This window comes from Symphalangus syndactylus, chromosome 22 (genome assembly GCF_028878055.3).
Source record: "Symphalangus syndactylus isolate Jambi chromosome 22, NHGRI_mSymSyn1-v2.1_pri, whole genome shotgun sequence".
Classification (NCBI taxonomy): Eukaryota; Metazoa; Chordata; class Mammalia; order Primates; family Hylobatidae; genus Symphalangus; species Symphalangus syndactylus.
The window spans coordinates 30,333,936-30,346,591 of NC_072444.2; the positions used below are offsets into that span (position 1 = coordinate 30,333,936).

The 12,656-nt window shown below is 51.6% G+C and overlaps 2 protein-coding genes across 3 annotated transcripts in view; one reads left to right on the forward strand and one right to left on the reverse strand.

The window, feature by feature from the left end:
* TAS1R1 (taste 1 receptor member 1) overlaps positions 1–7,560 on the reverse strand; it is a 29,439-nt gene extending 21,879 nt beyond the window's left edge. For both annotated transcript variants that reach the window (XM_055262163.1, XM_055262162.1), the window contains exon 1: positions 7,303–7,560. In XM_055262163.1, coding sequence (XP_055118138.1) covers positions 7,303–7,493 — 191 coding nt within the window. In that variant the 5' untranslated portion in view covers positions 7,494–7,560. The remainder of the gene's footprint in view (positions 1–7,302) is intronic.
* A 711-nt stretch (positions 7,561–8,271) lies between these two features.
* Positions 8,272–12,656, forward strand: part of NOL9 (nucleolar protein 9) — a 33,869-nt gene continuing 29,484 nt past the window's right edge. The window contains exons 1-2 of the mRNA XM_055262164.2: positions 8,272–8,760; positions 12,428–12,647. Of these exons, the coding sequence (XP_055118139.1) occupies positions 8,365–8,760; positions 12,428–12,647 (616 nt within the window). The 5' untranslated portion in view covers positions 8,272–8,364. The remainder of the gene's footprint in view (positions 8,761–12,427; positions 12,648–12,656) is intronic.

The following is a 12,656-nucleotide window of genomic DNA, read 5'->3' on the forward strand; positions in this document are numbered from 1 at the left end:
AATGCAGAGCCGTACAGCTAATACCCCTGCTTATAGGACTAGGAATTACCACTGCAACAGGAACAAGGATAGCAGGCTTGTCTGCTGGGAGAAAAGCTAAGTGTGGGGAGAGGAGCTGAGGCAGGGTTTGCATGTCTGACATAATGTAAAAGAGTCTTGGAACATGTCCAGGGTCCAGGGTCTAAAACCCCTCGTGGCCTGGCCAGGCGCAGTGGCTCATGCCTGTAATCCCAGCACTTTGGGAGGCCGAGGCGGGTGGATCACCAGGTAAGGAGATAGAGACCATCCTGGCTAACACGGTGAAACTCCATGTCTACTAAAAATACAAAAAATTAGCTGGGCGTGGTGGAGGTCACCTGTAGTCCCAGCTACTCGGGACACTGAGGCAGGAGAATGGTGTGAACCTGGGAGACAGAGCTTGCAGTGAGCCGAGATAGCAGCATTACACTCTAGCCTGTGCAACACAGTGAGACTCCGTCTCAAAAAAAAAAAAAAACAAACCCCTCCTGGCCTTTGGAGTGTGTCTAAACTTGCTGGCTCCTTGCTTCTAGCACTCCCATTATCTCAAGTAGCCATGTTTCAAAGAAAATGCTAAACCCGCACAGCTGCAGCTCATTCACTTGATACAGCTCTTCCTTTCAACCCCCACATCCTCACCACCTGTTTCTTTGTTTGATCACCAATAAATAGTGTGGGCTCCCAGAGCTCCCGGCCTTTGCAGCCTCCATACTAGAGTTGGCCCCCTGGTCCCACTTTCTCTTTTGTTTTTTCTTACTCCTTTGACTCCACTGGACCTCGTAGCCCCCACGGCCTGGTGTTGGGCCTGATCACCCCAACACTTGTCCACCTCTCTGTCCTACTATCACGGTCTCTCAAAAGATCTCTTGGACAGCCTACAAGACATAGCTGAATCCATCCTTACTCTCCAGTCCCAAATAGACTTTTTTCTTTTTTTTTGAGACGGAATCTCGTTCTGTCGCCCAGGCTGGAGTGCAGTGGTGCAAGCTGGGCTCCCTGCAAGCTCCACCTCCCAGATTAAGGCTATTCTCCTGCCTCAGCCTCCCAAGTAGCTGGGACCACAGGTGCTGCCCGCCACCACACCCAGCTAATTTTTTGTATTTTTAGTAGAGATGGGGCTTCACTGTGTTAGCCAGGATGGTCGTGATCTCCTGACCTCATGATCGGCCTGCCTCAGCCTCCCAAAGTGCTGGGATTACAGGCTTGAGCCACCGCGCCCGGCCCCAAATAGACTCTTTAGCAGCAGTGTCACTTCAAAATCATTGAGGTTTAGATCTCCTCACTGCCGAAAAAGGTGGAGTGTGCATCTTCTTAGGAGAAGAGTACTGTTTCTATGCTAACCAATCAGGACTAGTACGAGATGCTGCCCGATGGTTAAATGAAAGGGCTTCTGAAATCAGGCAGCGCCTTTCGGACTCCTGACCCCAATAGTTTTGTAACGCCTAGGCACCCTGGCTAATGCCCCTCCTAGGCCCTGCCATAACCCTTTTTCTCCTTTTAGCATTTGGCCCTTGCCTCCTACATCTCCTTACCCAGTTTTTATAGGACCATATTAGAGCCTTCACCCATGGACAGTACAAGACATGATGCTACTTCAAGAATACCAGCAGCTTCAAGAACAACCGTCCCAACCCCACAGCCTTTCTCCATAAACATCCCCCTCTTTTTTTTTTTTTTTTTTGAGACAGTCTTCCTCTGTTGCCCAGGCTGGAGTGCAGTGGCGCAATCTTGGCTCACTGCAAGCTCCGCCTCCCAGGTTCACACCATTCTCCTGCCTCAGCCTCCCGAGTAGCCAGGACTACAGGTGCCTGTCACCACGCCCAGCTAATTTTTTTTGTATTTTTAGTAGAGACGGAGTTTCACCATGTTAGCCAGGATGGTCTCGATCTCTTGACCTCGTGATCCACCCGCCTCGGCCTCCCGAAGTGCTGGGATTACAGGCGTGAGCCACCACGCCCAGTCAACATCACCCCCTTTAGCTAGAAGCAGTCAGAAGGCAACGACACCCCTTCTCTATTACCTATTAAAGGACAGAATGTTAGGGACCCAACCCAGCAAAGGCCCACCGCCAAGGCGGATGTTTTCCCCACCCTTTGTTTTTCTCTGTCCCCTCTTTTTCTCACCACCTGCAGGCCCTCCGCCAAGGCAGATGTTCCCCAGCTGTTGTTTTGCCCATCGACCAGGAAGTGGTTTTACCCAGAAACAGCCCCTAGGCGCCCCTGCTCCCTCCCTAAAATATACTTATACCCCCTAGTCTGTAAGCCTGGGCTGCTGCCTCCTCTGATTGCTGTGGAGCAGCCCAGCAGGGTTTTTTTTGTTTTGTTTTTTTGTTTTTTTTTTTTTTGAGACGGAGTCTCGCTCTGTCGCCCAGGCTGGAGTGCAGTGGCGCAATCTCGGCTCACTGCAAGCTCCGCCTCCCAGGTTCACGCCATTCTCCTGCCTCAGCCTCCCAAGTAGCTGGGACTACAGGCGCCCGCCACTACGCCCGGCTAATTTTTTGTATTTTTAGTAGAGACGGGGTTTCACCGTGGTCTCGATCTCCTGACCTTGTGATCCGCCCGCCTCCTCGGCCTCCCAAAGTGCTGGGATTACAAGCGTGAGCCACCGCGCCCGGCAGCCCAGCAGGTTAATAAACTTGCTTGCCTGACTTTGGGTCTACTCGTTCTTTCTCTCGGCTAACCTCACAAGATGGAATTTCGCTCTTGTTGCCCAGGCTGGAGTACAATGGCACGATCTCAGCTTACCGAAACCTCTGCCTCCCAGGTTCAAGCAATTCTCCTGCCTCAGCCTCCCAAGTAGCTGGGATTACAGGCATATGCTACCATGCCCGGCTAATTTTGTATATTTAGTAGAGAGGGAGTCTCTCCATGTTGGTCAGGCTGGTCTCCAACTCCTGACCTCAGGTGATCCACCCGCCTTGGCCTCCCAAAGTGCTGGGATTACAGTGAGCCACCGCACCCGGCTTTTTTTTTTTTTGAGACGGAATTGCACTCTTGTTGCCTTGTTGCCCAGGCTGGAGTGTAATGGCAGGATCTAGGCTCACTGCAACCTCTGCCCACCAGGTTCAAGCAATTCTCCTGCCTCAGCCTCCAGAGTAGCTGGGATTGCAGGTGTGCGCCCACACGTCCAGCTAATTTTCGTATTTTTAGTAGAGATGGGGTTTCACACGTTGACCAGGTTGGTCTCGAACTCCTGACCTCAGGTGATCCAAAACCTCAGGCTTTTTTTTTTTTTTTTTTTTTTTTTGAGAGGGAGTCTCACTCTGTCGCCCAGGCTGGAGTGCAATGGTGTGATCTCTGCTCACTGCAACCTCCACCTCCAAGGTTCAAGCAATTATCCTTCCTCAGCCTCCCAAGTAACTGGGATTATAGGCGCATACCACTACACTCAGGTAATTTTTTTGTATTTTGGTAGAGACAGGGTTTCACTGTGTTGCCCAGGCTGGTCTCAAACTCCTGAGCTCAGGCAATCCACCCGCCTCAGCCTCCCAAAGCGCTGGGATTACAGGCATGAGCCGCTGTGCCCAGTTCAAGTCTATTGATTTAAATGTTTACTACATCTAAAAAATACCTTCAGCCGGGCGCGGTGGCTCACGCCTGTAATCCCAGCGCTTTGGGAAGCCGAGGCTGGTGGATCACGAGGTCAGGAGATCGAGACCATCCTAGCTAACACGGTGAAACCCTGTCTCTACTAAAAATACAAAAAAAAATTAGCCGGACGTGATGGCGGGCGCCTGTAGTCCCAGCTACTTGGGAGGCTGAAGCAGGAGAATGGCGTGAACCCGGGAGGCGGAGCTTGCAGTGAGACGAGATCACGGCACTGCACTCCGGCTTGGGCGACAGAGCGAGACTCTGTGTCAAAAACAAAACAAAACAAAACAAAGAAACCTTCAGGCTGGGCATGGCGGCTCACGCCTATAATCCCAGCACTTTGGGAGGCAGAGGTGGGTGGATCACTTGAGGCCAGGAGTTCGAGAGCAGCCTGGCCAACATAGTGAAACCCTGTCTTTATTTTTTTTATTTTTCATTTTTTATTTTTATTTTTTGAGACGGAGTCTCGCTGTTGCCCAAGCTGGAGTGCAGTGGCGTGATCTCGGCTCACTGCAAGCTCCGCCCCCAGGGTTCACGCCATTCTCCTGCCTCAGTCTCCCGAGTTAGCCGGGCGTGGTGGTGGGCGCCTGTAGTCCCAGGTACTCGGGAGGCTGAGGCAGAAGAATGGCGTGAACCCCGGGGGCGGAGCTTGCAGTGGGCCGATATCGTGCCACTGCACTCCAGCCTGGGCGACAGACGGAGACTCCATCTCAAAAAAAAAAAGTACAAAAATTAGCCAGGCATGCTGGCACATGTCTGTGATCCCAGCTACTCGGGAGGCTGAAGCAGGAGGATCGCCTGAATCTGGGAGACGGAGGTTGCAGTGAGCCGAGATCGCACCAGTTGGCTCCAGGCTGGGCGACAGAGGGAGACTCTGTCTCAAAATAATTTTTTTTTTTAGACTGAGTCTTGCTGGAGCCTCCAGCCCAAGCTGGAGTGCACAATCTCGGCTCACTGCAACCTCTGCCACCCCGGTTCAAGTGACTCTTGTGCCTCAGCCTCCCAAGTAGCCAGGATTACAGGCACCAGCCACTACACCCGGCTAATTTTTGTATTTTTAGTAGAGGCGGGGTTTCACCGTGTTGGCCAGGCTGGTCTGGAACTCCTAACCTCAAGTGATCTGCCTCCGTTGGCCTCCCAAAGTGCTGGGATTACAGGCGTGAACCACCACGTTCGGCCAAAATAAATAAATTAAAAATACCTTCATGGCAACGGCTGGACTGATGTTTGACTACACAACTCTAGGCACCATAGCCTAGACAATCTGACATGCAAAATTCACCACCATGGCTCACGCCTGTAATCTTAGCACTTTGGGAGGCCTAGCACTGTGGGAGGACTGCTTGAGCTCAGGAATTTGAGACCAGCTTGGGCAATGTAGTGAGACCCTGTCTGTACAAAAAATTTAAAAAATTAGCTGTGAGTGATGGCATATGCCTGTAGTTTCAGCTAGTAAGGAGGCTAGGACCTCACTGAGGCCCAAGCAAAGCTGCAGTGAGCTATGATTGTACCACTGGATTCCAGTATGAGCAAAAGAGGAAGACCCTGTCTCAGAAAAAAAAAAAAACAAAAAAAACTAACCACTACACCTGCTTAACCTTGTTTAATTAGTGCTTCTCACCAGGACACTCATGAATGTGTTGTGGGCCTATATGCCTTCTCACCCCTACTTCGGGAACTCCTGTCTGGAGCCCAACATGAATGAGCCAGGGACAGGATTCAGCCCCGTTTAAAGAGCAGGCTAAGCCAGGTTCAGTGGCCCATGCCTGTAGTCTCAGCTACTCAGGAGGCTGAGGATGGAGGATTGCTTGATCCCAGGAGGTGGAGACTAGCCTGGACAACATAGTGAGATCCCAGCTCAAAAAAACATCTTTGTAATGGCTGGCACAGTGGCTCACCTAGAATCCCAATGCTGTGGGAGGCCCAGGCAGGAGAATCACTTGAGACCAGGAGTTTGAGACCAGGAGTTTGAGACCAGCCTGAGCAACACAGTGAGACCACCTTCTCCACAAAAAATTAAAAAATTAGCCAGGAGTGGTGGTGCATGCCTGTAGTCCCAGCTACTTGGGAGGCTGGGGCAGGAGAATCACTTGAGCTTCAATGAGGCCCAAGTGAGGCTGCAGTGAGCTATGATTGCACCACTACACCCCAGCCTGGGGGAAAGAGCAAGACCTCATCTCTATAAATAAATAAATAAGCAAATACATAAAGTGTGCTAGCCTGTTCCATTTTCCAGCCTCTTGCTTGTTAGAAGGTCTTCCATGGTTTCTACCACTTCTGTCCCGAGTCTGTCAAAGGAGGGTTCGTGCCTCCTGCCTGAGACAATTCTTCACGTATCTGAAGCCAATTTTCATGTCTTCCCTCCTCCTGCTCTACCCAACCTCTCTTCCCAGCCCATTCTCTTTATCTCTTTATCCAGGTTTCTAGCTGTAGCCCTTCAAGTAGGTTGTCATACAGTAGATTTCCAGAAATTTCTTCCTGAGCCAACCATCTCATGTGCTTCATGGGTAGGACATCCTGCAGCCAAGCCTCGGCAGCATTCTTGGGCCTCTGGGTCTGTGACTTCCACAGTCTGCAAGCAACTGTCTTCGTCTTTTTTTTTTTTTTTTTTTTTTTGAGATGGAGCCTCGCTCTGTCACTCGGGTTGGAATGCAATGGTGTGATCTTGGCTCACTGCAACCTCCGCCTCCGGGTTCATGCGATTCTCCTGCCTCAGCCTCCCAAGTAGCTGGGATTATAGGCGCACACCACCACACCCGGCTAATTTGTTGTATTTTATGTAGAGATGGGGTTTCACTATGTTGGCCAGACTGGTCTCGAACTCCTGACCTGGTGATCCGCCCGCCTCAGCCTCCCAAAGTGCTGGGATTACAGGCGTGAGCCACTGTGCTCGGCTGCAACTGTCTTCTTTAAAAGAAAAGCAGGCTGGGCACCTGAGGTCGGGAGTTCAAGACCAGCCTGACCAACATGGTGAAACCCCTGTCTCTACGAAAAATACAAAAATTAGCCGGGTATGGTGGCACACGCCTATAATTCCAGCTACTCCCGAGGCTAAGGCATGAGAATCACTTGAGCCCAGGAGGAGGAGGTTGCAGTGAGTCAAGATTATGCCACTGCACTGCAGCCTGGATGATAGAGTGAGACTCCATCTCAAAAAGATAAATATATATATATATATATATATATATATATATATATATGAAAAGCAGTAGTTCCCATCTACCTAGATTGTTGACTTCACGATGGCACCAACCTAATTTATCTTTGTTAAGCTCCTAAAGTATCTAATGGGATGTGTCTTCCCTTCCCACCCCATGGAGAACCATGGAGAATCATACTGGTCAGCTGGGACTCTAGGGAGCTTTGAACATGGGTAGGAGCGGAAAGAAGACAGAAGAGGGAAAAGGCCACCCTTGCTTAAGCCTGGCCATCTAGGTACCGTACAAAGCCAAGAACCAATTTCAATGGAGTTACAATACAACACATTCTAACAGCAAGAGTGAAATAACTGGAAACTGGCCGAAGTGTCTAGGAAGGTCTAGCCAGCACTTAGGTGGCAAGTGGATTGATGGACAAGGCCTGGGGACAGTTCAAGCGGCAAAGGCAGAGGCAAGGTCCTGGTTGAGGATGGCAGCCGGAGGGGCCCTATAGCCAGGGGTCCCACTAAGTGTGGCTCGGCTGACCCCTCACTCACCTGTCACACAGGGTCACCTCGGGTCTGTGCCTCACCTGCAGACAGCCAGAATGGAGAGGGAACAGGCCTGCCAGGAGGTAATCTCCGGGGAGGGTGAAGTCAGGAGATGACTCCGTGCTATGGCAGGCAAAGGCCCAGCACCAGGAAATGAGAAGTTGCAGGCCGACCAGGCGAGCTGTGCAGAGCAGCATGCTGGCCAGATGCCCGCGCCTGGCATGGCCAAGGAGTGGCCTCTAAGGAGGCCAGTTGCTTAAATAGAAGGCAGCTGCCGGATGCTTCCTAACTTCATGCCCCCAAAAGGGGTGGGACTGGAGGACAGTGGCTGAAGCAGGACTGTTTGCCTTGACATTCCGGGCCTGCGGTCCCACTCAGGAACTGGGCAGGACGAAGGCACAGATGCAAACCAGGTGGCACCCAGTGACCCTTCCTCTGGACGGTTGTGGGTTCTGTCCACGCTCTGTGACTTCACCTGGCTTAGAAAAGGAGCTCTGGCATTCTGGGGCGAGGTGGGAGGCTGGAACACAACTTCTCCCGGTGTTGCGAGGTTTTAGAACTTTTTACCTGGGCCTCAGTTTATTAAATGAGACACAGCTTTGAGTCGACATCCCCCTGCCCCAGTCTCCAGTTTTCTGACATTAAGATTCTGAGGAAATTGTCATATACTTTCGCCTTGTTACCCAGGGTTGCTCACTTCGAGACAAATGCATGCAAACCGAAGGTATGCAAATAGACATGTTTTGTTTAAACTGCCAATCCTAAAGCTTTTTCTGCAGGAGAAAAAAAAAATCCCGGTGTTTTTCCGGAGAGGTGGCCCATGGCTGGTCGCCAGGTTTCTGGCTTTCTCTCTCCGGCCGGCTGGGGTAGGGAATTTGCATAATGTAAATAGAGTCCTCCGTGGAGCCCCTCGACCAGGCGAGATGGAGCCTCCTAGTGTGCTTCCGGAGGTTGCCGGCAGAGGGCGCCGGCGGCTCCGAGGCTGCTCCTTTCGGCAGCTGGGGGGGCAGCGGGGCGGACCGACGGGATCTCGCGAGATTCTCGCGCGGTGGGCCCCGAGGATCCAGCATGGCGGACTCGGGGCTACTGCTAAAGCGGGGTGCCTGCCGTTCCACTTGGCTGCGGGCCCGCAAGGCCCGGCCCCAGCTCATCCTCAGCCGCCGGCCCCGCCGCCGGCTCGGGACCCTGCGCTGGTGCGGTCGGCGGCGCCTACGGCGGCGGTTACTGCAAGCCCAGGCGGCCGGCGTGGACTGGAGGGAGGGAGCCCGCCAGGTGTCGCGCGCGGCGGCGGCCCGGAGACCCAAGACCGCGACCCCCAGCCCGATCCCTAGCCCGACCCCGGCCTCCGAACCCGAATCCGAACTCGAACTCGAATCCGCCTCGAGTTGCCGCCGGCCTCTCCTCATCCCGCCAGTGCGGCCAGTGGGCCCCGGCCGCGCGTTGCTGCTGCTGCCGGTCGAGCAGGTAGGTGGGGGGCGCCGGCAGTAGTCCCCGAGGGCAGGGAGGGCTGGAGAGGCAGCCCCGGGAGAGCTGCAGGGTAGGAGAGGACCGTGGTCTCCCGGGCCTGTTCTCTGGCTGCCAGTCGGATTCAAGTTCATCCTCTTGATGGTGGCAACTAGGCTTCCCTGAGCAGCAGGGTAACAGGTACCCTGCTAAGGGGTCCCTAGGCCTTGCGAGCTAAAGGGACTTTATTTTGTTTTCTTTTTTTTTTTTGAGACAGAGTCTCCCTCTGTCCCCCAGGCTGGAGTGCAGTGGCGCAATCTCGGCTCACTGCAACCTCCGCATCCCGGGTTGAAGCGATTCCCCTGCCTCATCCTCCCGAGTAGTTGGGACTACAGGCGCGTGCCACCTCGCCCGGCTATATTTTTTGTATTTTTAGTGGAAACGGGGTTTCACCCTGTTAGCCAGGATAGTCTCGATCTCCTGAGCTTGTGATCTACCCGCCTTGGCGTCCCAAAGTGCTGAGATTACAGGTGTGAACCACCGCACCTGGAACCCTGAAAGGGATTTTAATAGTTAAAAAAAAAAAAAAAAAAAAAGATCGCAATTACTGAGAGCTCAGAAGTTCCAGGATTTAAGTATTCCAAGTGTTTTAGGCTTTGAACCCATTTAAACATCCAGCTGTCTTTCGGAGTAGTTGTCTCTCTAAGTGTTTACAGACATAGAGACTGAGGTTGGGTAACTTACACGGTAGAGGGAGAGCTAGGAGTCGAACTCAGGCAGCCTGATTCTTAACGTGGATGCCATTCCTGGGAGATTCCCTGTCTAATGCAAGAGGGAAGACAAAACCCAGGAAGTTCTGGAAGAGACTTGGCAAGCTGTGGGTCTTTAAAAGGACAAAGTGGTAGAGTCTGTCTGAACCAGGAGCACAGAGCCGAGTTCACGGTCACCATGCTCTCTCTGTAGCTGCCATGGGGTATGATCTTAGGTTAAAAATATAAAGTATGGGCCAGGCGCGGTGGCTCACGCCTGTAATACCGGCACTTTGGGAAGCCGAAGCTGGCAGATCACCTGAGGTCAGGAGTTCGAGACCAGCCTGACCAACATGGTGAAACCCCGTCTTTACTAAACATACAAAAATTAGCTGGGCATGGTGGCATACGCCTGTAATCTCAGCTACTCAGGAGGCTGAGACAGGAGAATTGCTTGAACCCAGGAGCTGGAGGTTGCAGTGAGCCAAGATCATGCCATTGCACTCCAGCCTGGGCAACAGAGCGAGACTCCGTCTCAAAAAAAAAAAAGAAAGGAAGAAAGGAAGGAGGGAAGGAGGAAGGGGAAAAGAAAGAAAGGAAAAGGAAAAGAGAGAGCTGGGCACAGTGGCTCACGCCTGTAATCCCAGCACTTTTGGAGGCCTAGGTGGGTGGATCACCTGAGGTCAGGAGTTTGGACCAGCCTGGCCAAAATGATGAAACCCTATCTCTACTAAAAATAGAAAAATTAGTGGGGCGTGGTGGCACTCGCCTGTAATCCCAGCTACTCTGGAGGCAGAGGCAGGAGAATTGCTTGAACCCGGGAGGCGGAGGTTGTGGTAAGCTGAAATTGCACCACTGCACTCTAGCCTGGGTGACAGAGCGAGACTGTCTCCAAATCTCTCCAAATATATATACATATATCACCTAAGGTCAGGAGTTCGAGACCAGCCTGGCCAACATGGTGAAACCCCGTCTCTACTAAAAAATAGAAAAATTAGCCGGGCATGGTGGTATGAGCCTGTAATCCCAGCCACTCGGGAGGCTGAGGCGTGAGAATCACTTGAACCTGGGAGACGGAGTTTGCAGTGAGCCAGGATTGCGCCACTGCATTCCAGCCTGGGCAACAGAACAAGACTCTGTCTCAAAAAAAAATAAATAAATAAAGTATGTTATGGTCACCCAATACAATGTGATCTGTTACTTAGAAATCAACTGCCTTTTTAAATTATTTTATTTTATTTCATTTTTCTTCAACTTTTAAGTTCCGGGGTACATATGCAGGATGTGCAGGTTTATTACGTAGTTAAATAGGTGCCTTGGTGGTTTGCTGCACAGATCAACACATTACCTACATATTAAGCCTAGTATCCATTCTTCTTGATGCCCTTCCCCAGACCCCCACAGGCTCTAGTGTATGTTGTTACCCACCATGTATCCATGTGTTCTCATGGTTCAAATCCCACTATTAAGTGAGAACATGCCATATTTTGATTTTCTGTAATTTTTTTTTTTTTTTTGAGATGGAGTCTCACTCTGTTGCCCAGGCTGGAGTGCAGTGGCGCAATCTGGGCTCACTGCAAGCTCCGCCTCCCGGGTTCACGCCATCCTCCTGCCTCAGCCTCCCAAGTAGCTGGGACTATAGGTGCCCGCCACCACACCTGGCTAATTTTTTTGTATTTTTTTTAGTAGAGACGGGGTTTCACCGTGTTAGCCAGGATGGTCTCGATCTCCTGACCTCGTGATCCGCCTGCCTCGGCCTCCCAAAGTGCTGGGATTACAGGCGTGAGCCACCGCGCCCGGCTCGATATTTGATTTTCTGTAACTGAATTAGTTCGCTGAGGATAACGGCTTCCAGCTCCATCCATGTCCCTGCAAAGGACATGATCTCATCCCTTTATATGGCTGCAGCCTTTTAAATTTTTAAATTTTATTTAATTTTTATTTATTTTTTTATTTTTGGGACAGTATCACTGTTGCCCAGGCTGCAGTGTACTGGCATGATCTCAGCTCACTGCAGCCTTTGCCTCTGGGTTCAGGTGATTCTCATGCCTCAGCCTCTGGAGTAGCTGGGATTACAGGCACATGTCCAGCTAATTTTTGTAATTTTAGTAGAGATGGTGGTGGCGGGGGTGGGGGTGGGGTGCAGGGGGGTTTGCCACGTTGTCCAGGCTGGTCTCAAACTCCTGGCCTCAAGTGATCCCCCCACCTCCTTCTCCTAGAGTTCCGGGATTACTGTCGTGAGCCACCGTGCCTGGCCCAGTATTTATTATTGATGGAGTGGAGTGGTGTAATTATGGTTCACTGCAGCCTCTACCTCCAAGACTCAAGCAGTCTACCCACCTCAGCCTCCCAAGTAGCTAGGACCACAGAGGTATGCCACTGCACCCTGCTAATTTTTAAATGTTTTGTAAGGAGAAGTCTCACTCTGTTGCCCAGGCTGATCTTGAACTTCTGGGCTCAAGTGATCCTCCTGCCTCAGCTTCCCAAAGTTTTGGGATCACAAGTGTGAGCCACTGTGCCTGGCCTTACCTGCCTTCTGATGTGTGAATATCAAGTTAAGATTTTAGAATTTGGCCAGGTGCGGTGGCCCACGCCTGTAATCCCAGCACTTTGGGAGGCTGAGGTGGGCGGATCACCTGAGGTCGGGAGTTCGAGACCAGCCTGACCAACGTGGAGAAACCCTGTCTCTACTAAAAATACAAAATTAGCCGGGCGTGGTGGCACATGCCTGTAATCCCAGCTACTCTGGAGGCTGAGGCAGGAGAATCGCTTGAACCTGGGAGGCGGAGGTTGCGGTGAGCTGAGATTGCGCCACTGCACTCCAGCCTGGGCAACAAGAGCGAAACTCCATCTCAAAAAAAAAAAAAGATTTTAGAATGTTTCAGTCATTAGTGACAGGATCTGTAATGTTTGTTCTTTCTGTTTTCTTTCCCTGCTAGGGTTTTACTTTTAGTGGGATCTGTCGTGTGACTTGCCTCTATGGCCAGGTGCAGGTATTTGGTTTTACCATCAGCCAAGGCCAGCCTGCCCAAGACATCTTCTCTGTGTATACCCACTCTTGCTTGAGTATCCATGCACTTCATTACTCGCTGCCTGAGAAAACCAAGAAGGAACTGAAAAGGGAAGCCCGGAATTTGCTCAAATCTCATATTAACCTTGGTAATGAAA